The sequence below is a fragment of the Melanostigma gelatinosum genome (genome assembly GCF_949748355.1).
Source record: "Melanostigma gelatinosum genome assembly, chromosome: 9".
Classification (NCBI taxonomy): domain Eukaryota; kingdom Metazoa; phylum Chordata; class Actinopteri; order Perciformes; family Zoarcidae; genus Melanostigma; species Melanostigma gelatinosum.
The window spans coordinates 12,305,647-12,328,929 of NC_136642.1; the positions used below are offsets into that span (position 1 = coordinate 12,305,647).

Genomic DNA, 23,283 nt, shown 5'->3' on the forward strand with positions numbered 1-23,283 from the left:
TCCCTCAGCGGATGCTCCTTGCAAAGAGGCCACAGTAAAACACACAGTCCCCCGCTACAGGGGATGTCCCCTGGTGTTATACACATGTTGTGCATGTGTGTGTGCGTGTATTTGTGTGTGTCTGTCTGTCCACTTCCAGGGGACTCCCAGAGTCGCAGACTGAGGGGGAAGAACAAAACTGACAGTGAAAATCTAAACAGCAAATCATCAAAAATGCTTTGGTTCATGTGTCTGCCTCAGCGTGTGTGTGTGTGTGTGTGTGTGTGTGTGTGTGTGTGTGTGTGTGTGTGTGTGTGTGTGTGGCTCAGGAGGACTCAGGTGCCATTCCTTTCAGTCTAATCCAGGAAGTTTGTCAGCAGGAGAGGAGGCCAGCAGGGAGCTGCGTTCACTTCTTACCTCCTGCATCTTACTGTTTTTGTGATCAGCACATCCTGATGGCTCAGTGGATATAAACCTTTTTCGCAGCGGACATCTTGACTTGTCATAGCAGCAAAAGCACAGGTGTTACGAACATTAACGGTGGCTTTGTTCTATTCAGGTGTTCCAGTGGGCCGTGACAGTGTGACAGTGAACCAGCATGCACAACACCAGGAACCTGAAACTGAAGCAGCCAAATGGAATTCAGTCTTCATTGATTTTATTGTTTACACCTGTGCTTTTAATACTGTGACATGTCTCAATATCTTCTGTGAATAAGGCCTATTCAGATGACAACCTACTGTATGTTTGCATAAACCTGCAGGTCTTTCTTCACATGAACACATTTTGATATCATCAGTGTTAAAGGGGTCATTTTACATTTCTGAATGGATTAGGATAAACTTTGCATTTGTGTGTGCGTGTGCAAATGTATTTGTGTGTGTGTGTGTATGTTCTAATGGGACCTCTAATTAAGACTCTGGGGGTATCTGCTATCTGTCAGCACTGATCGATTGGCCACAAGACTGACAGCTCACTGTGTGTTTGTGTTCTGTGTGCTCACATGCAAGTTTGAGTGTGTGTTTCAAGCTTGAAGCAAAGCTCTCGGCTTCGTGGTTGTGTTTCTTTACTTGTCACTCAGAAATGTCGCCGTCGTAGAACTAGGATGTTCATTTGAACACATACAGCACACAAGTGCACACAACCATTCACACCACTGCAAAACTAGTGTGAATGGTCTTTTTATGCTTGCTGAATAAAAACACGGAGATATCACAATTCCAGCCAGAAGCGACAGAAACACCAACACACGCAGAAAAACAATGTTTCAGTGTGTTTCCTGGTTGTTAATTAAAAGCCTTTAGGACTTAATATTTTATGTTGTGTGGTGTCACATTATGGCTCTTAAATGGAGCGAGTTCACCAGGGTGCACTCCACACTTGTACACTCACTCTGAACTTTACCCCCCCCCCCACACACACACAGTTAGAGGAGCTGTTCACAATTTCACTACTACCATAGTTACTATCAATCACCACTATCTGAGAGACAACTGTGTGTGTGTGTGTGTGTGTGTGTGTGTGTGTGTTAGTGCGTGAGTGCTCGTGCTGTTGCGCAGGAGGACGAGTGAGTGATGGCAGTGACAGTATAGATGGCATGTGCTGTGAAATGTCACCGTGGCGATCGATGGTGTTTAACGAGGCTGGAGGCTGATCTGGACCTCATGCTAACATGAAGCTGTCCTCGCTTCCCTCTTCCTCCCCCTTCTCACTCTTCTAATCCCCCTCTACTCTCCGTGAGAGCCCACGGGTCCCTCGGGGGAGAGGCAAGGCCTTTTACCTGTCAAGAGGCTTTTGTGTCTTACCAGACAGACACACGTATTCAGAATATAATCAGCTCGATTTTGGCCTTTTGTTTACTTTAAAAAAGTCTTGAAACACTGTAATGTTTGGATTCTTTGGCATTTTATGTGAAAGTCATGTAATTAAATAAAAATCAAAACACAGGACGCAGTCGGGCAGAATAATCAGAACTAGTTTATGATTTCAAAGTGCTGAACAGAAAATCCAGTGAACCAAAGAGAAAGAAAAAAATAATCAAACAGGAAACTCAAACCAAAGAGGGACATTGAAAAACAGCAACTTTTTTTCTTTTTTGTTTCTCTTCTTCAAAAAACAATGCACAACTCGTACCACAATATTTGAAAAAGCTAAAAACACTTCAAAATATTAGTTTTGTATATATATATATATATATTTATATCTATATAATTTGCTTTTTTTCATATTTCAAACTGCCGCCGTGTGTGTGAGTGGGTGGTGGAGGCCCGGGGAGATCCCCATCGAGCCACAGTCTGAGACACAAACACAGGTCGAGCTGTTTTGACAGGCTATGGCAGCTCTTGACAGCTTATAACACACCATGCATATGATCCTGGCTTCTCTAAGCGTACACACAAACACAGTATGCAACCATGTCCTCCACACTCTCACACGGCCTCCACAATAGAAACAAATAGAAAAAGAGCATGACTGCGGAATGTTTCATCCCTGGACATACAGCTATCTGTCGAGCACCCTCCTCTCCCCGACTCACCGCCGTCCTCCAGGGGAGCAGGTAGGGTGTGTGTCTGTGCTTCTAGCCCTTGTCAGGGTGTAAGTGCTTCAAAAGCCAATTTTTTGTCCACGTTCATTCCTCCATACATCTACTTGACTTATGCTTTAAAAATGAGTTAATTAAAAAAAAACATACAAGAGCAAGTTCAAGTCTGGGTGACTCTGTCATCGATCGTTAGTGCACAGTATCTCCTCTGCTGTCTAAAGCCAGGCGTGGACTGTCTCTCTTTTGTTTAGCTGCTGATAGTACAAGACAAGTCTCCGTGTTAAAATAATTTAGAGTTTGAAATTAAACCGTTACTTCTCCACTTCTTCCTTTTGTGGTGAGATAGCGCTTAAGAAATTGCACTTGGAATCCAGAGCACAACTCAGCAGCCACTTCAATGTGTTTATGAAATATCTGTGTCTGCTTTGTGATGTTTCTGAGTGTCTATGCTCACGCTGTCTGACCTCTGACATTTCAGTACATTTTCAGTATGAAAACGCCCCCTTCCTTCTTTCAGCAGGAGGATGCAGAACACACAGCGACTTGTGTTTCACTGGGACATCAAACACAGTGACACCACCCCTTCACCCACCCTCTACTCAAAATAAATCCTCATATTGGATGAGTCAGGCCAAAACACAGATAAACAGTAATCATAAACCTTCTTTCTTTTTTGCTGGATGAGCTGCCACCCAGACGGCGAGAGGACAGTAAAAAGTATTTTTTCCATTGTCCATCTCAGCCTCGTCATCCTCCCCCACATGAGAAAAACAGGAGGATCAAATAAAAAGTGGTAAAGCGTTTGAGTAATTGTCTTTTAAACTGGTGAAAAGCGTTCAGTTGGTTGTCCTGTTGAGTGAAAAGCATTTGATTGGCTCTCTGCTCTGCATCAGTCAGAGTGGAGTGAGAGTCTCTTTGAATGTGTGTGCGTGCTCCTTGAGGGGTGGGGGGGGGGGGGGGGGGGGCCTGAACAGAACGTGACGTGGGTTATTTCTCTGTGTGGTCAGCCCGCCCATCAGTAGGGCAGAGTGTCCAGGAACCTGTCAATCAACGGAGGGGGCTGTACCAGGTCCTCCAGCTTCAGGTAGAAGATTCGTTGGAGGCCCTGGGTCCTCTGGGAACGGAGCTCTGCCCTTAAACCCAGGATACGACTGAGAGGGGGCGCAGCCTTGGACGAGGAGGAAGCAGGGCCGCAACCCAGGTGGTCTCTGAGACAACAAATCACTCTATTCTGCAGCTCCTCAACCCGCTTTGAGTCCTTCAGACCTGGGACTTGCTCTGTGGATGGACAGACAGAGACGTTAGGAAAATAACACATTAAACAGCAAAAATAGCATCCGTTAAAAAAAACAACACACATACATCAGAGCTCATTCAGCTGACAGAGCATTAGCTACATCTTCTTTTATATTGAATTCCACCTCATTAGCCGGTATAGCTAATGTTCTTAACAGGCCTTAACTTGTCTCACTCACTACAGATCAATACGCAGTCTAACCTAATAACCCCCTGTACACTGTGTACACACACACACACACACACACACACACACACATATAGCCTATACAAACATTTGAACACACACAAACACACAAATTGTCCCTGCAATTTAAGACATTGACAGAAACAAAAGTGTTCAACAATTAGCTGATTGTTCGGCCCTCTGAGCAGCCAAATTAAATTAGAAACACACACGCACGCACATACACTGCTGCCCATAGCAACTCCTGTGGCACCCGTACCAGGCTTAATGTGACACTTACTCATTCTGCAGAGAACAGGGTGTCCAGCCCCACACACAAACACACATATACAGGCACACACACACAAGCCAGTCTGCAGGGAGGCTGTCACTAAGACCAGTCTCACTTTGAGGTATCCATTATCTGAAGCTTATTTATTGTTTGTTTATGTGACTCTTTTGTTTGTTCTGTGTTTGCTGCCACAGAGTCACTCCAGCCCTCCTTTCACTGCAGCTTTCAGACCTCTCACACACTCTCGCTTCCCTCTCTTTCCCGATCCCTTCTTTCTCTATGTACTCCCGGGGAGGGATCGATGACCGCCTTTCTGCAGGGGCCACTCTGAAGCGGTCGATCGCCTGGTGGCTCTGGCGGCTCTGGCGTGGCAGTGCTCTGTGTGCTTTACCGAGGTGGCAGAGAGCCACTGAGAACAGCGCAGACGCCATTCCAGAGCTGTGCTCCACGGTGGGCTGGTCGATCGGGCACAGAGTTAAGTGCTCCCCCAGAGAGTGAGGATGGGGTTGGAGGGCTTAGACAGAGGAAGAGAAGGTGGAGGAAGAGGAGGAGGTGGCGGGGGCCGAGTGAGGTAAGGAAGATGAGCGTAGGGAGGAGTGGTGTTTTACCCATTACACACTTATACGGTGTCTGACTCTGATGTGAAAGTGTAAAAAATGAAATGTGAACACTTAATTGCACAGGCCTCCTCTATCACCTTTGGCTACATTTGTAATTGACTATTTCTAATGTACTTTACCGATCACTACATTTTTGTCTCTTCTGTCGTGCCTCAGACGTGTGGTTGCAGAGAGAGCTTTGACTATCCCTCCATGTTTCACACATGGACACTGATTAGAGGGCCAGGTGTGAGGTGCAGCAGGTGCAGCAGGTGCTCCAGGATATCGGGTTCTTGTTTCAGGCCGAGAGGTGTGAGAACAAGCATGCACATGTGTGTCTTTCAGCGTATGTGTGACGTTAGTGGATGTGTCCACCTGATCACTGTCACATTGAATCACCCACAGGCAAAGCTGTGGATAAAGGAAAGAAGGTGTGTGTGGATTTGTATCCATAAATGTATGCATGAGCAGCTTGCATGATTGACAATGTTTGTTTGTGGATAATGGAGAGGGGCAGCTGACTTGGAAAACAGGGTGCTTTCTTTTTAGATTTTTTTCTGATGGTGATTTTGAGATTTGAAAGTCACTGGTTTGTGTTTTTTTTTACCTGTGAGCAGTACGAGGGCAGCCAGGCAGGCGAAGGCGGAGGCGTCCAGGTTTAGGCTCTGGAGGTGGGTGGAGAAGTCCCGGATAGAGTCCAGCCACTCTCCGAACCCACGGAGGCACTGGAACCTGTGCAGCACCAAGCCATTACAGAACACTAGTTTATCCTCCGACAGCATCGACCTGAGACACAGAGGGGAAAGGAGATGAAGAGATTTGGTTAGATCTCTCTTCCAATGAAACGTTGCATTTTCCCTCATGTATTGTAAATATGGCTTGAGATACTGGGGCAAGGAAGCAATTACAATAAAAACAATGAGAAAACCAGGCAGTATGCGCACTTACACACAAACGGGATACACATCAAACACAGGCATGCAGCTGATTAAGGTTGTGTTTTCCAAATTATAGCATTTTAAAACATTCCTTCTGGCGGAGCGGGGTGAGTGGGTTAGGGCAGAGTGCTGCTCTATGTGTGTGTGTATTTGCAGATAGGTAAACTGCTTTGGCTTTAATATGCCCGGGCTGTGGTGAGCAGTGGAAACACAAAGCCTTAATGAGGAAATGAAAAGGCTTCTTAGACGTATTTAGCAATCAGTTACTCACGACACACAACATCCCACTCCTTTACCATCGAGCAGAGAGGGAACGAGAACAAGCAGTGAATGGGGGAGGGCTATGACTAGTCTTTATTAGTGCCTAAATGAAGAGCGAGGCTCTCTTCAGAGAGCGAGAAAAGGTGTTTTGTTGGAAGATCTCAAGAAAATGGGACAAGGGCAGAAAGTGTGTGCTTGAAAAACAGCTGATAGATGAGAGAAGAGAAGAGTGAGCGACAGTGGGGATGGGGGGAGACGAGGGGAAGCCTCAAATCACATCCCGCACATAAACATTGGTTTAGCAGTCATGAGAAGCGGACAAAATACCATTTATGTATAATTATCCTTACTGCAGTTTAAAAGAGGGACTCCACCCACCGGCAACAGAACACATGCACACAAATGCTCTCGAACATCACCAGTTGTGTCATTTATACAGTCAAAAATATCGTTCCCATCCTATACACACAAAAGGTTCAGAACCAGCTGGCAGGGCCAAAACGGTCACCCATGACCTGGAGAGAGGGGAGGGGGAGGGGAGAAACAACTAAGAGTAAAGGGGAGCATTTGAATAAGAAGCAGGGAGGGGTGCAGGTGTTGGGAGAGATTGTAAGTGGCAGAATGGGAGATGCTCATCACCTGTTGCTGAGGGAAGAGACTGCATTTCTTGACCTCTGATAACGTGTTTATGCTAATGGTCGTAGTCTTTTGACCCCTGGAACTTTGTTATGTCCCTTAAATTCCCCCTTAAATGGCTTCAATGTTTTATGCAAACTATAGAGTCTGAAAGTTATGGTGTATTCTTGATCTGCCCATTGTATTAGTGCACTTATATTAACCAAATTTCATTGGCTGCATCTTTTTTTCATGTAAACATATGAGACATTTTTTTCATATATTTTATTTACAAATTTCCATCAAATGCAGCATTAAAAAATGTGCAATTTTTGGTATTTCTAAAAAAGGTTTTGTGTTTGTGAACACAGCTTTTTGACACTATGCATTTCAAATTATGAATTGAGGGATAAATGTCGGCATGGTGGAATATATTTAATCTTTTACTACAAATTAGTGTAAAACTGAAAAAACAACATGTTAGGTAAACTTTGACTATGAGGCCAACTCACTCTAAATGTGTGTGAGTCCGAGCTGATACGGTTTGAATTGCCCTGCTTGAGTAAATCCCCCTCTGGTACACTGAGCTACTACCAAGAGACAAAATTATTTGACCCATGTCTGACAGTAGCACATGAGCAAAACTACGCAGACAGGCTGGCAAACAAGCAGCCAGGCAGATGCACACACACACACACACACACACACACGCACACACACACACACACACACACACACACACACACAGCTGGATGTCTGCCACACATTCCACTCACTCCTGACTACACTGTCACCACGGTAATCAACCAATAACCACAGAAACTGTTTGGTAACGGGGTGCTTACGGCAATGCCGACCCAGAAAAGCGGAGCAAATTTACTCGACACACTGAGCACACACACACACACACACACACACACACACAAACTCACAATCATACAGACACATGCTTGAGCAGAGGTCTGCAAGGCATCTGAGTTCAGCACAGGGTCAATGTAAGGCTGCGTCAACGATGAGATGGGAGCGTGGACCTCATCCTCTGCACTCGCGGAAGACAGAAAAAGTAAGACAGTGCTGTGCTTGTGTGTGTTTTCCTCTGTGCCGTGGGCGTTTGGCCGATGGGAAGATGAGCAGTGTGCATGAGCATGTGTGCGTTTGATAGAGGGCCCCTATGAGTCCACCATTTAGCATGAGTCAGAGTCGCAGCCTGATCTCCCTCCTGCTGGTACTGTGATGCCACCACCCATCCTCTACCCACCCTGCACCTGGACCTGCACCGGGAGGAGGAGAGAAAGTTGGGATTCTACATCATCAGTGTGCGTGAGTGTGTGTGAGTAAGTGTGCTTGAGTGTGTGACTGTGTTGTTTTTTTTTGCACGAGACGACAGTGCAGACAAAGGGATGAGCTTGTAGCCCAACCCCCGTCCTCCCCATAAATTGAACCAGCCACATGCCTTACGAGAACAGACCGGTAACCCGGGGCAATTCTGAGGCAAAGATCGGCAAGGGCAGTCACAATGGCACCACAGGTATCCACGAGCAAGACACACACAGACACACACACACACACACACACCACTGGACGCATGAAGTAAATTACAGTAAGTCGATTCCCTTTTTTTTTTTTTTCAGTCAGCTGAATTGAATATGTATGTCCTTCCACAACAGCCCTTTTCAGTTTCTCAGCTGACTAGCTTTTAGATGGAATTGATCATGTCAATTCATAGTTCACAATGTTTGCACAGTATTAGCCCGCAGAACACACACAGAGCTCTCTGTGAGTCAGATATCAGATGAGCGGAGCGGAACTCTGTGGGTGTAGCTGCTGTCATCGCTACAGACTTCATTCATAATTTGCTTCAAATGGCGATTACTCAGTTCCACTCCTCCTACTCTGGATATGCACTGCAGCAGCAGCACAGTTACACGCTGTACTGTAATGGAAAAGGATATGGCTGATATAACTGCCTGTTGATCCTGGGCCAAAGGAAGTCAACTTTCTGATAAAGTCATAGGTGTGTATTTTATATCTTGTGGAAGAAGTTTGAGATGTGCACGTACGGATGGAGACTTGTGTACATGTTTAAAAAGTGAAAATAAATGTGCTAAAGTTGTCATCCATCGGCTTTTTGTTCTGGCACCAAACAAGCTGCATCCCCCCCTTTCTCACCTGTGAGCCAATCGCAGGACAAACAGCTCCAGGAAGGCAGAGTCAATGAGCAGGTTTTGATCGTCACGCTGAAGCTCGGAGAACCCGGGCAGCCGTTCAGCCCAGCATCGTGTGGTCTCCATCGAGATGGTGAGCAGCCTGTAGAAGAGCTGGATGTGCTCGGCATCTGAGGAGGAGGAGGGAGGGTCGGCAGCACTGAACTGGTGGATGGAGAGAGAGAGATAAATGACTGAATAAACTCCTCAACAAGCCATATTTCTCACTGAACGCATTTTATTTGACAAAAATGATCTTTGATGGAAAAAAAAGGGGGTGTTGGGGTACCTGGCTGTAGTCGAGGTCACGGGGTGTGCAGTGAGAATAAGCCCTGAGCAGAGCGGAGAGCAAGCTGAGGGGTGGAGATGGAGGAGACACTTCTGTCTGCAGGGGGCTCTTTGGTTTGGAAGGCAGACGGCCTCTGCGCCCCTTCAAGCTATCAGTACGAACCACTGTGAACAAGATATGGAGAGTAGACAACAGACAATAATGAAGAGGTTGTTCAGTTGAATCTGGTAATATTCACACATGCATGCACAACAACAACTTCTATTCTCCAACTGATAGGCTTGTCATCACTTTTTTACAGCGGTAGAATTAGGACTGAGGCTTTTCATCAGTCGCTCTCCCAACCTTCCCACAATCCCTACACAGGAGGCCACTAGCCAGCAGATGGCAGTGGAGCTGTTCTACGGGCTGCATGTGTGTTAACGGGATAGCGAGGCACGTGTGTGTGCGTGTGTGTGTGTGTGTGTGTGTGTAGGTTTGCTTGCATTCACGAGAGTGTGTGTCTGTGTGCGAAACAGGTGAGAAATGAGGGCAATATGACTGCCACACTTCACATCAGCAAAAACATCTCTGCTGTGCAGCAACAGTCAGCTATGTCAGTGATGCACGCTAATTGGTACAATGTGAATTCCACTTTGTCCTTCCACCAGAAAGAGAAAAAGTTACTGTTCCATGGATGTGTGTGATGCTGCCACAAGCCATGCCATTACCGGCCTATTAAACCCTGATTGCTGAGACTAGCTTCATCATCATGGACTGGAGGTCAGATTTGTGTTGCACTGTGGTGTGTGTGTGTGCTTGCCTGATTGGAAAGTGGGTATCAGGTGTGTGGTGGCTTTGTTTATCTTACCTTCCTTCACCATGCCGACACTCAGACACTTCTGAAAGCGGCAGTATTGGCAGCGGTTGCGTCTCCTCTTGTCCACAGGACAGTTCTTACTGGCCAGACACACATACTTTGCGTTTTTCTGCACGGTGCGCTGGAGAGAGAAGAAACAAACATTCCGATAATCAGCCTCCAAACACAATCATCCAACTAATATTTGATTTGTTTAATTCAATTTCGGTTTTTTCCCCTTCCCCATCAAAGGATGAAAGCAGAATCTCGCAGGTCAGATTTTAATTACGCTCTGAAAGGCGGCGTTGACATCAGTATAATTAGATAAAATTAATTTCCCAACAAGCCTCGCCTGCAGGAGGGACAATTTTATTAGCGCTGGAGCTGACAATGGCGACCGAGCGCGTTGCGTGCCGAGGCGGGTCCCGCGAGACTGGGGGACAGCGGCCGAAAGAGCTGCGTGATCAGATTGCTTGTGAAGCTCGTGGGTCAGTTCATGGTACCTCCGGGGCCGCGCGCATCGCGCCTCTCTCAATGGGCCCCGAGAGAGCTGTTTTCTTCTCGGCTGGCTAGCGCGATTATTACTGACCTTATTAAAATGAAATCAGAAACGGGCCACGTGGGGTCCGGGTGAGCTCCCCGCGTGGATCAAAGACAATATTAACAGAGTGGCCTATACCTGTCCGCAGTGTGATAATGCAGGAGACGTGTGCAGTTTGTAAATATATTATTCTTAATATGAACAAACCACCGACATATATTCAGTGCTTGTGTAACTTTGTCCGGTGAGGTCTACTGGCATGCTGCCAATCTTTACAATCTTTGGATTAAAACTCTCTCTGGGCAAACCTCTGGGGTGCAAATCTGTTACAACGATACGATTACAATTACACCATAATTACTGTCATTTGCAAAGTGTTTATATTCATACATGCTGTGACTGCATGTAGCCTAGTCCACTCAGACAAGACAGCACCAGAACAAACTCCAAATTAAGCAAACGGAACACGGAAAGTGTCGCAGCTTCCCCTCTTCTTTAACGCCTCTAAAACACATCAAAACAAATAAATCCAATTAGGGACTCCTCGCGCCACACATGCCCGCGCCCCCGGGAGACCAATAACACACCAATTATTCCATATGCTCCAGCGCGAGTGCGGAACTGGCGCGTAATGGGCGCCAGCACCGGATGAGAGCCGTTGCCATGGCACCGCAGATCGCTCTGAATGAATCCCTCTCATCCCTTCAATGGTCAGTGACCCGTGCGCGCGGGGATAAGTTAGTTATGGTCATTAATGTGTTTGAGGGGAAATAGCATCCGTTTAGTGGGGGACCGAACTAAACATGAAGCTGCATGAGAGGCTGCTTGACATTTATTTACACCTTTACAACTCTGCACCGAGGCGAACACAGAGTTTAAAGACATCGCCACAGCATTTCGTACCTGTCGCCCGACAGAAAAATCAAATCAACATGCTTGAGTTCAACTTTTTGTGTGGAGTGATAACTTTGAGGTTTGGATTTTCAGGTTAAACATGATTCTTTCGTTTGCAATAAGAGCTTGTGTTTTTTTCTGCAGCGGTTCAGGTAAAAGTGGTGTAAACTGAGTTTACCCTGGTGGTTGGTTGAGTATAAGTTCTTCCCCTCAGTGACCTCAGGGCCACTGTATGTGTGTGTGTGTGTATGTGTGTGTGTGTGTGTGTGTGTTTGTGTGTGGTTGGAGCTCTTGTGACCTTGCTTTCTAATAAGCAGCGTGGGGGAGGACTGGCGTCTCAGAGCAGAGACACATATCAGAGCTAATACTCTGTAACTATAGTCTCTGATAGTCAGATCAAATTATCTCAATATGGTTAGCAAATCTGTAGATCCTGTGCTCTGTACATTGCGTACCTATTTAGGCCAGCGTATAGTGTGGGTGTGTGTGTGTGTGTGTGTGTTTTTGAAAGCGTGGCTTATATATTGTTCTAGTTCAATTCATCTCATCCTTCTTGTATTTACTCGTCGCTGAATTTCACTTTGAGGGCAAGAAATGACTAATTCAAAATTTGCTTGGGATCAGAAACTGAAATTTTCGGGTGGCAGTAATGTTTGTGTGGGCAAGGACTTAATTCAAGTGAAAATTCAGTTAAACGTTGACAGTCAGAGTTGAGGAATGAGTTATATGCACTGAAAGCACATTCACAAACGCACACGCTACAGAAGCTCACATGCTGTGGGTGTTATGGGGGCTGTACGGAGGCATGCAGAGGCAGATTCTTCACATGTAACATGTGCTAATAGCCTGAGCTTAAATTAAAAGCCTTTAGGGACTTTCTTCCCCCCTTCTCCTCCCTCTGTCTCCTCTCTTCCCTCCAATCCTCAGCTTCTTAACCAGAGGCAATCTCTCTCTCCGTCTGTAGAGGAAGTGAAAGGGTGGTTTGTAGTTAAAGTGTGGGTATCGCTGAGCTGATTCAATTGTATTCTTTATGGAAAATAAATAGACTTAACTTTTAAAACCTGATTCTTAGTGCAAAGTAGTTCTCCTACACATATAAATGACTGTATATGTGTGTGGGTGTTTAACTGGTTGCATTTCCTGAATGAATTAAATGTTGAACTTATATCCATTTCAGTGATATAGTGTTGTGCATTTTAAAATCTTCTTCCACTGCCACCTCCCAACCTTTTTGTGACTTGCATGCTGTGCAAGCAGTGGAAAATCAAAATGATGTGCAATGAGCTGAGCTGATGTTTTGTGTGTGTTTTGACTGAAAAAGCACAACTAAAGTAACTCACTAGTTAGGACAGTGCATAAAACATGTCACTTTTTAATAGTATGTTTTGTGTCCAGCATAATGTTTGTATAATACTAACAGCTGAGATCTAGTTTTTAATTTAAAAAATAATTCTGAATAGGTTTAATTAATTAATGGAAACCAGTGAATGGACTACATTATTCTGTAAATAAATAAATAAATACAGGAAAAAAAAAACTATTTGTTTAAGAGCTCAAATTAATTCACAGTGAAAATGTGCCTCAAATTGCACGAATGACATAACAACAAATTACAGCAAGCCTCTACTGGTTTAATGTGTAATAGCCATTCACGAATAATTAAATCTAATCAGGAAAATATTTTCAGGGGACAATAAAACCATCAGGATAATGGAGGTAATGTAGCTGATAATATGAATATGAAAAAGAGCAGGTGTTCGAAAGGCATGTTTCCGTTTCTGCTGTTGAGTCCTGTATTCAGGGTGAAACAGACTGAAAAACACATGCTTATATTGTATGAATATGTTGCTGTGTGGATATGTTGTGTGTGCATGGTTGGTTGCGTCTGCATGTGTGTGTAAAGGAAACATAGTGAGGTTTGACAGGCTGCTGAGTGCTGCAAGCAGACAGCCCGCGGCCTGCTGCCACCAGACGCTGCTTTCATTAATTACTAAATAAAAACAAATTGTGAAACTAATTGAAAAGAAGGATAATTCATTTCCACCTACCAGAGGCATTATTCAATTACCTCTGTGTTCGCCCCCTCCTTCTTGCTGTATCTTGTCTCATGCAGCCAATACAATGATTAACAAGTGTGCCAGAATATATTCAAAAACTGGGCAAAGAAATGACTTCAATGACTGACTGTGAGTTTGGTGTTATTTGAATCAGGTAGTGTACCACATTCACGTGTCAGAGAAGTTTGTTAATATGTCAAAAAAGAAAATAAAAGATGTTTAACAATGAGTTGTGTGAATGAGCACGTGTGCGGTGACATAGGATGTGAGACAGTGAGCTGAGAGGCGTTAGATTTGAATCATTTTGCGGACCAAATCTCAAACTGACTCATATTGTCCTCAGTAATATGTCAGTGAAATGTGGTCAATTTCGTGGCCGCCGATTCACTACAAACACCTTGAAAGGAAACTTAGATCTAAAGGAGGATTCCTTTTCCACTTGAATCATAGCATGGAGGGCCATTTCCCCTGTTTGTATTCGTGTTTTTTATCATTCTGTGTTCTCACCTAACAAACGCACACAGACCATGCATACACACAAGTTGCCCACTTGGTTGCTGGGAGAGACGACCCCGGTGGGTGTGTTGTGCTTTCATTCTGACTCTAAAGACGATTTAGAGAGCGCAGAGACGAGTGCAGAGTGGGAGCGAGGCAGCCGCAGGAAACATGTTTCAAATCAAACAAGTCAGTCAGTTTACAGCTATCACAGCGTGATATTTTAAGGGGGAATGTTAGTTGTGAATGTGTGCGTCTGGTTGTGTGTCTGTTGGTGGGACTTAAGCCACAGAGGAACAGGAGGAGTGGGTACTTTTAAGAACAGTAAGAAGAAAAGTAGTTACTTCAGAAATGGACAGAGGCATCGTTGTAGTTTTAAGCTTTGCTGAGGCAACACTCTTAATGACATATTTGCTTTGAGGGGTTTTTACCTTGAAGAAGCCCTTGCAGCCCTCACAAGTGCGTACGCCGTAGTGCTGGCAGGCTGCATTGTCCCCACACACCGCACAGCTGCCCTCTCCTTGGGGGCCACGCGGGGGAGGCGATGGCAGGCTGTCTCCTAGTAGGGGGCCACAGGGCCCAAGAGCCAGGGAGCGGAAGGCGAGGCTGCTACCCCCGGCCCCGCGGTGCAGCTGGTACATGGGCTGCTCCAGGGGTGGACAGTGAGGATGGGAGACAGAGGAGGATGAGGAGGAGGAAGAGGAGGAGGTGCGAACCAATCCTCCACCCAGGCTCTCATAACCGCCGACGCTGCTGCCACTGTGGGGAGGCGAGTGCTGGTAGAAGTGCGGAAAGCGGGGCGACTTGAGGGGGCCCGACTCCAGGCTGGAGCCCAGAGAGTGGGGGTGCGAAGGAGGGGCCAGGGGGTGCTCCTCCCACAGGAAGGAGGTGCCAGGCTGGGGCGGCAGGGACGGGGTGGTGGGAGTGGACGGCGGAGACTGTTTAAAGTACATGGTGGAGGAGGACATGGCCTCCAGTGGTGGAGCAGTCGGATAGCTCTCCTCCTCCTTCTTGATGGGCCTGTGTGTGGGCATCTGGTAGAGGCAGGAGGACTTGGGCTCGTAGCTCCCCTCCACGAAGACATTGAAGCTGGGTAGGGAGGTGGTGGCGGCGGCAGAGATCTCACCACCGAGGTCCAGCTTCGTGTAGTCAGGGGTCATGAGGTCAGAGCCGTAGCTGTCGCCCTGGTAACTGAAGGACTGGCCAGAGTAGGCTGAGCCTGGAGGGACGGGCCCGTACTGAGCCTGCACACAGGGCATGTCTGCTAGGGAGACAGAGGACACATGTAAGTTAGAGCTGCGTGGCACGTCAGACCACATGTATTCCAAGTTTTCAATCAAAGCATTTTATTGGTGTTAGTAAAGTACAGCAGCACTGCAACAAACAGTCAGTGAGGAAATTACATGTTAGTTAACCACCGATGTAAACAGAAAAGCAGGACATCAAGAGGGAGCTTCCCCACAGAAGACAATACAGGAAGAGCCCTGCATATGAAGGCAGACACATGCAGGGATAGTGCTGAACAGGGTCAACAATGAAACAGTGCATGACTAAAAGTTTCTGCACAGCTTTATTGGAACAGGCAGTTTTTTCAGCTCTTGAGGTGTCGGAGATTTCGCAATGTTATAAAACTTTTCTGAATGCACCTTTTAAGGAATATGAAAATCTTTCCATTTACTGCCATTTACTCAAATTCCTGCTTTAACACTTCTTGCACCTCCCTGAATAAAAACATTTGCAGTACGCACACACCGGCGCAGACACTGCCGACTCTCCCACAGTTAGTTCAGTAAGAGAAGTTGCAGTTCATCAGTGCGCAACTCTGAGAATAAGCTGTCAAAGCAAAGATCCAATCCACTCCACAGAAAGAAATCTGCAACCAGGGTGTGTGTGTGTGTGTGCAGGATTTGTGTTGCACGTGTGTGTGTGGGTATACTCTGGTTAGTCAGATGGCAAAGCAGATGAGATAACATTAAATAATAATGGAACCCCATGATCGTGCTGGATGCTTGCTGCAGAACCCACACACAAATACACACACGCACACACACACACACACATACACACACACAGACTCAGATATTTCCTTTAACTGCAGCAGACGCCAGTCGGTATGTCTTGAGTTTTTCGCTTGATTTAATTCCGTCACAGCAGCAGGCCACCTCATCATCTGTGTGTGTGGTGTGTGTGTGTGTGTGTGTGTGTGTGTGTGTGTGTGTGTGTGTGTGTGTGTGTGTGTGTGGACTATATGGTCTTGTCTTATCAAACCCCTTACGTAATATTCTCCACTAGTGTGTGTGTGTGTGTGTGTGTGTGCATGATGAGTGTGTGCGGGCTTATCAGTCATGAGTGTCTGCGCAGCCAGGGTTTTGTGGTGTTTGCTCGTCGCTCCTGAGCAGGGAACTGTCAACACAGCGCAGCTCTCATTGACGCCCAGCATGCGCGCGCTCTGCCGTAATCGCCCTCGTTCAACGCACGTCATGTTTGTCTAGTCAAATACGGGACACATCGGATCCTGCTGTTGTTATAGAGCTCACAAATACCTCAATCCAAACCGACGCACTCAGGCTCGACGCACTCAGCCTAGGCTACCGTGCGGAATGTCAGTCATGTCGACAGCAGACTGAGTGACACATTCATTTCAGCTGCTCTAACACAATGACATCATTGCTGAGGGGCAGCCTACGATTTGGCTGTGGGGTTTCGAAGAACAAAAGGATGACTCAAAATGTTAATTAAAGGAATAAGGGACACTCATCGATTTATTTATTTATTCATTCTTTTATTAATACATTTATGATTTTTGTGGTTCTAACAAGGAGATAAAAGGTCAATAGAGAGCTGACCTCTTAGATTTGACCTGGTGCAGTCAAAATTATTATAACCCTGAAATAGATTTTAAAAGGATCTCAGCCTAAAACAACACTTTTCTTTGAATATCAAACTTGAACTGTGAATGATTTCTTCAAAATGACTGTTATAGCAGATACAACATCTGCAGACAAACCTACACTTTGTTTAAATGAGGATATGAGTCAAGTAAGCCTACGTGTGCTTGACATCATGACGTTTGTTTTTCTTCTTCTACAAGTGACCAGCTCTTCAACCCACTCGGAAAAACACACATATGGGCGTCATGGGGGCTTTCTGGGCTATACCTAAAGTACTTTTGCAACTGATTAGAGGCATCAGAGGAAGGAATTTAACTGTGAGCGGAGGAGAGTACAGTGGTGAACTTTGTGGCTCTCTGTGTTGTGTCAGTAGGTCAAGCCTCTCAAGGCTTTAGTGTGTGTGTGTGTGTGTGTGTGCATGTGTTCAAGACTTATAACACCTGTCAAATAAAGTATTTTATTAGCAACTATACGCACGCAACATTTTAAGAAGAAGTGAATGACAAAAAGGGGGAGGCTGAGAAATTTTGCAAAACTAATATACCAACATACAGGCCATACTTGACAGATACTTCAAACTGTATTGACAGTGATGTTTGTCTATGTGTAGGTCAGGTGAGGAAATATGCTTTTGATGACTTGTTTATTCATACACACATAAAGGCATACACACACACACACACGCACACACACACACGCATGTTTTCATCAGTAATGATGTTCAAGATGTCAACATGAACCTGCATACGCTCATTCTACCAATAACATGTGCCCTTATCCTAAGAAAAACCTGTAAAACCACTATAGTGTTTGCAAACATCTCATCCTCTTTAGTGCTTTACATTTGGTGGTGTGCCTATCTTTCTCTCAGCAACACACACAGACAGACACACACACACACACACACACACACACGCACACACACACACACACACACATGCTCACACATCTCCCGCTTAACCAACAATACAAATAGAATTGTATCCGTGGAGCATCTTCATTTGCATGCCACTGAAGCTAACTTGTAGGAAACCTTCTACACTCCAACACCACCCTCAGATTGTCTGTATTAGCCTATGCAAGCAGTGTGTGTGTGCGCGCGCACAAGCAAGAGGACAGACAACCCAAGCAGAGTCAGACACAGGTGGTGCAGCATTGAGGCGAAGGGAAACAGTCTCTAACCTCGAGGTGTGCATTTCAACTGGACAAACTGCAGCTGTTCCAATAACTGAGCGCGCTTGTTCATTGTCAGAATGCCATAGATCTAACAAATAAAAACATGAAGTTGCAGACATAAATACAAAGACAGTATTTGTTTTGTCAGTGAATTATGAGATAAATTGGTTGAACTCAATTCAGTGGCCTCACACAATAAGTAAAGTGATTTTCATATATATTTATATATATATATATATGCACACATGGCCCACACAAAAGAACACTTACACCACATGTTAAATATCTATCATGTTTTTTTTAATCATGTTTTCAATTTATCCAGGACAGAAAGTATACTATGTGGAGATTGAATATTCCTTTGACCAGGACACAAATAACAAGCCTAAATAAAAAATGTATGTAACCGAAACAGTACAAAATAGTAATAAGAGGATTGTTGTGTATGACCAATGAGATTTCTTTTTGTCTAATTATTGAAATGTAAGTTCAGTCCGCATTTGCCAGCTGACACACACAATCACTCACATACACAAGGGCACACGAGCAGACACTTGCGCACAACAAAAAGGTTCAGAATTGTTTTTGATTTGCTATTGAATTTTAAACACAGTACAGAAGTTAAAATACAACCGATTACACACGTACACTCTGATTTTACCTCTAATTTGACAATAGACTTTTCGGGGTCTGCATTTTTTCATACAATAATACACTAAACATAACCAAACACCTATCACACCAATAGGTGCACAAAAACAGACGTAATCCACAACAGTCGCATTTACGCATCAACTGAGAAAATAGATTATGTGAAGAAAGAAAGAAAGAAAGAAAGAAAGAAAGAAAGAAAGAAAGAAAGAAAGAAAGAAAGAAAAAAGAAAGAAAGAGAAAGTAAAAGAGTCGATGCAATTTAAAAGGAAGCGCTGGGGTCTTTACCTGGTGAAAGAGTTTCGCGCTGAATGGTGCTGAGTGTCCGGGATTGAGGGCTGGCGTGGCTGCAGCCGGGACAGGGCTTTTGGAGCGGGGAGGATTCGGCGGGCGTCGCAAAGGAAGTCTCCGATCGCCGTTGCTCCGAGCTCGGCTGGGCGCGCTCTTCCGAACCTGTGTCTAAAGGAGAGATGTCTGGGTCACCGGCAGTGATGTGGCGACACGCTGAATAAAAAGGTACGTATACGGTCATCTCACTCAGTGATCATCATAAGGCAACAATATCAAATTGGATCACACTTCAGTTCAGAATTAGACTCAACGATGTTTACTATTTTTCAGAAGCACGCTTCCTGAAGTTCATTTCTTAAAAAAGGTCGGACTTCATAACATTCTTACCACCTCAAAACATTTAAAATCCAGAAAAAAATATTTCTACTTTTTAGACAAACAGCCATAACTTGATTTTGCGCTTAAACAGAGGAAAACGATTTGCCAAAAATGTAATCTAACAAATAAAGTGAGGAAATCGGATGAAAAGGAGCAGAAAGATGAAAGGGCATGCAAACTTCTGTGCCCATCAGAGCAAAATGCCAAATGCTAAATCATTGCAATCATTCATGTAAATCCATTGGAAGGCAAAGTAAAAGGAAGATGTGCATATTAAAATGAAACATAGACCAACGTTGGCATTAAATATGACACTGGATCGGTGCTACAAAGAGACTATATGAACCACAACTGAGGACTTTTAGCTCATTCCAAGAATTACACATACGTGGGCGACAAGTTTCATTCTAACACTACGCTGTGCTCTATTATTATTATAACTCTAATTTTGCACAAGAAAAGACGTATCCAACCGGGCTAAAACTGTACACAACTTCTACAAATACAGACCTACAAAAGTGACTATAAAAGCCGTATTTGTCAATGCCTCCAGGCCATCGATTTTCTTGTTTCTGATCACCGTATTCGCCTGCTCAGGATTCATCCAGATGCAGAGAGAAATCGAGAAATGTAAAAGTCGGACCTGAAACCGAATCAGTGGACTCCTGTGCGCCGTGCGCCTTCAACTCCCTCTCTGCAGCAGGGCGCACCATGGCCGCCGGATTTCAAGGCACAGAGCGCCCCCTTTCTGTCACACACTCTTATAAAAACACGCTCTCTCTCTGCCAGACACACACACCCTCTGGGATATACGGTCAAGTCGAGAGACCACTCGATCTCCCAGTATGCATCTCAACCGACTCTCAGTGCTACAGGCACCTGCAGCCTGCTGCCATCTCTTATCTTTGTGTCAACAAATCAAACTCCTCCACTTGGTGTCGGATAACATCCACTTTTCTCCAAACTCTTATCGACCAATTCTGTGAGGAAACGTTTGCACGACTATTCGTCAAATGTGTTTAAGTAAATAAAGAAGGCAAACCAGAGTAAACAAACAAGTCAGGCTGTATAACACGTATTTGATTAGGGTTGAATTGCAACACACTCAATTCTGTGTGGAATTATTTGAGTGCAGAAAAAAAACTTTAAGCCAATAAAGCTATTTGGTTATGGCAGTTTCAGAAATAAAATACTCCTTGATACGTCAACATAGCCTCATTCTTTCATACACGTATGAAGTTGAGAGCGCAACTGTGCGTAAACATGCTCTTATCACAGCTTTTGTGAATGGTTAAGAAAGTGACAATAAAATGGCATGTTGACTTAAAAAAGGAAAAATATCAAAATGAATTCTGCAAAGTGAGACATTCGGTCCGTTTTTTTTCTTCTAAATGAGCAAACGGATCGCCTCTCGCTTTCTTCTCAGGCCGAGCCGGTCGGTAGGGCTCTGGCCCTGCGCGCACCGGTAACCAAGAGAACGGCATAAGAGCTGCAAAGCACGCGCCCCGGAGCGCCGGTAGCCCCCGGTAGCCCCTTGCACCAATAACCCCGGACAGCGCGAGGCTTCCAGCAAACAGAGACAGAGAAAGGAGAGGACAAAAAGGAGAGACCAGAGAAATATGTGAGTACTGTAAATCAGTCCTGAGAGGGAGACTGTCAGAAGTCCCCTGGTGCGCGATTGCGTGCGTGCGTAAACCTGAATGTGTGAAAGAAAGAAAGAAAGATAAAACCAGAAAACAACCTAAATTCAGCAGTGGTAGTTTCTTATCACACTATACGATTAGCACTAAGCCTCACTTGTGTTATAGAATACAGTGTCTGTGTTGCCTTCAGAAGCTTCTGGGAAATACTTCACAGATGGCTTCAGAAATTTGATGTGGCTTTATGGTGAACAGTTAATGGTTTTTTCCTGCGATCAATGGTAGGAGAGGCTGTGTCCTCACAGAGACAGTAGACAGTGAGACAGCTGATATTTGCGATTGGACACCAGGGGACAGCTCACACTACATGACTGTTTGTGGAGCTTTAATTCCTAAAAGCAAACCATGGTTGAGAATCATAACGCTGTATTGGCTTCATTTGTGAAACAATAGCCTGCTGTAGTATATGGCCTATCAGTGACATTGTATATGAACACAAATCCCACATGACGTGCACGTAAACTCGTAAACAACACAACCCCACAGAAAACCCAACATGATGAGGCAAACAAATAAAAATAAAAACCCACACATGGCATGAAATCAAGGAGCTTTAACTCTCCTCTCTCTCTCAGCTTCTGAATGTAGGTTAGACTATTCTCCACTCAGACCATTAGTGCGTCTGACTCCACTGTTCATTGTGTGAGTGAGAGGCATCTCATTTCCATGACAACCAGAAATGATATGATACCTTCCCAGCGTAAATTATATTTAAATTCAGCTTCATTTTGCTATTTGGAGACACCACACAGGGACATACTGCACGAGCAGCGTGTTGTAGTTTGACATATCAACAGGTTGGACGCACCAAGTTGGACAGAGCAGACAAGAATGATAAAAAAGAGTGTAGATTCCAAATGACATATATATAATGTAGGTCGCCTAATATGAACATGCGTATACACACAGCTGAGAGTTAATATGTTTTGGCTCTGAATGAGTCCGGCAATCTAACAAGTGGGTCTACGCGCTGTACAGTAGAATATTAGAGACTCATTCATTCACAGTTTACTCACTGGTTTGCTGTAACGGTTCCGTCTTTACATGTGGTAATAACCTCGCATGAAGTATCCCATTTCCATCCAGAATAATCACCAAGAGTCGAGTAATAGAGAGAACATATATATAAAAAGGTAGACCTAATGTTGCGGAGGATCAGGATGCATCGGCGACAAAAAGTTTCTTCTTCTTACTTCGTAGAAAAAAACATGAAACAGAAAATTCAAAAATTCAAAACTCCCGGATATAAGGAGTGTGTCTTCGTCCGTTCCCGTGAGTGTGTCAGTGCTGATGGGTGTTTTGCAAAGTGTGGAGTTGTAACGCGGGTTTGTTTATGTGCGCCGTCTGAGGGGAGAAAGTCAACTGGTGCATTTATGTGGGCTCTGCCTCCACATAGAGCGGCTGGTATGCGCTACGTCAATGTGACGCCATGGGAGAGGTGACGTCACTCACTCTCTCTCGCTCTCTTTCTCTCTCCCCTACAGTACCAGACACATAAGCCCCGCTTGCAGTGGCAGAGAGAGAGCGAGAGAGAGAGAGAGGCGGAGAGAGGATCAGAGGGAGTGAGAAAGAGAGGCGGTTGGTTTGATGGTTGCCTGAGAGGAAGCCGAGGGGGACCCGGCGGGCGAGCTTGCACCATTACTGGTAAAGGCAGACACACTGTTTATGTGCCAGGCACTTTATTTCAAACTCTATTCTCATCGTTATCATTGAGAGTAACTGTAAAAATAATTGTAATTATGATTTACTACTAACCATAAAAAAACAATCTGTGAGACATGTAAGAGTTCACTTTCACTAAACACATATCTAATCTCACAAATAAAAAGCCAAAAGACATTGGCATACAAATGTTAGTTACCATCAACTTTTTGTATGAGAAGAGTAACAGTGGTGAAAAGTAAGTAAGTACTGTATTGCACTTTTAAGGGAATTGGCCAACTTTCCTTGAATATTTTTTAACTCTTTAAATCCTTTACTTTATTTTATTGCACTTTTGCACTTATTTGTTACTTTTCAGATTCAGATTATTTTTTTCAAATGAATGTTGTTTGTATATAACGTTTAGATTTTCTCCATAATGAGTACTTTTAGTACGCTGTATTTGAATTTTGAATGCAGGACTTTTATGTGTTATTATAATATAAAGTATGTATTGCCTGAACTTCCTGCGACAAATGAGCCGATGAA

General features: G+C 44.6%; 1 protein-coding gene across 4 annotated transcripts; it reads right to left on the minus strand.

Annotated features, from left to right (window-relative positions):
* Positions 1 to 1,942: 1,942 nt before the first annotated feature.
* nr4a3 (nuclear receptor subfamily 4, group A, member 3) lies at positions 1,943 to 22,418 on the minus strand (the record flags this gene model as incomplete). 4 transcript variants are annotated; one of them, XM_079274602.1, is made up of 9 exons in its annotated part: positions 1,943 to 3,799; positions 5,482 to 5,660; positions 8,858 to 9,057; positions 9,182 to 9,345; positions 10,032 to 10,161; positions 14,438 to 15,267; positions 18,080 to 18,161; positions 19,013 to 19,183; positions 22,110 to 22,418. In XM_079274602.1, the coding sequence occupies 7 exons, from the start codon at positions 18,141 to 18,143 to the stop codon at positions 3,537 to 3,539; spliced, it is 1,830 nt and encodes a 609-aa protein (XP_079130728.1). In that variant the 3' UTR covers positions 1,943 to 3,536. The 4 variants fall into 4 exon arrangements, with proteins under 4 accessions (XP_079130728.1, XP_079130727.1, XP_079130729.1 ...); XM_079274601.1 differs by having other exon boundaries at positions 14,438 to 15,270; XM_079274603.1 differs by lacking the exon at positions 18,080 to 18,161 and having other exon boundaries at positions 14,438 to 15,270.
* Between the last annotated feature and the right edge of the window lie 865 nt (positions 22,419 to 23,283).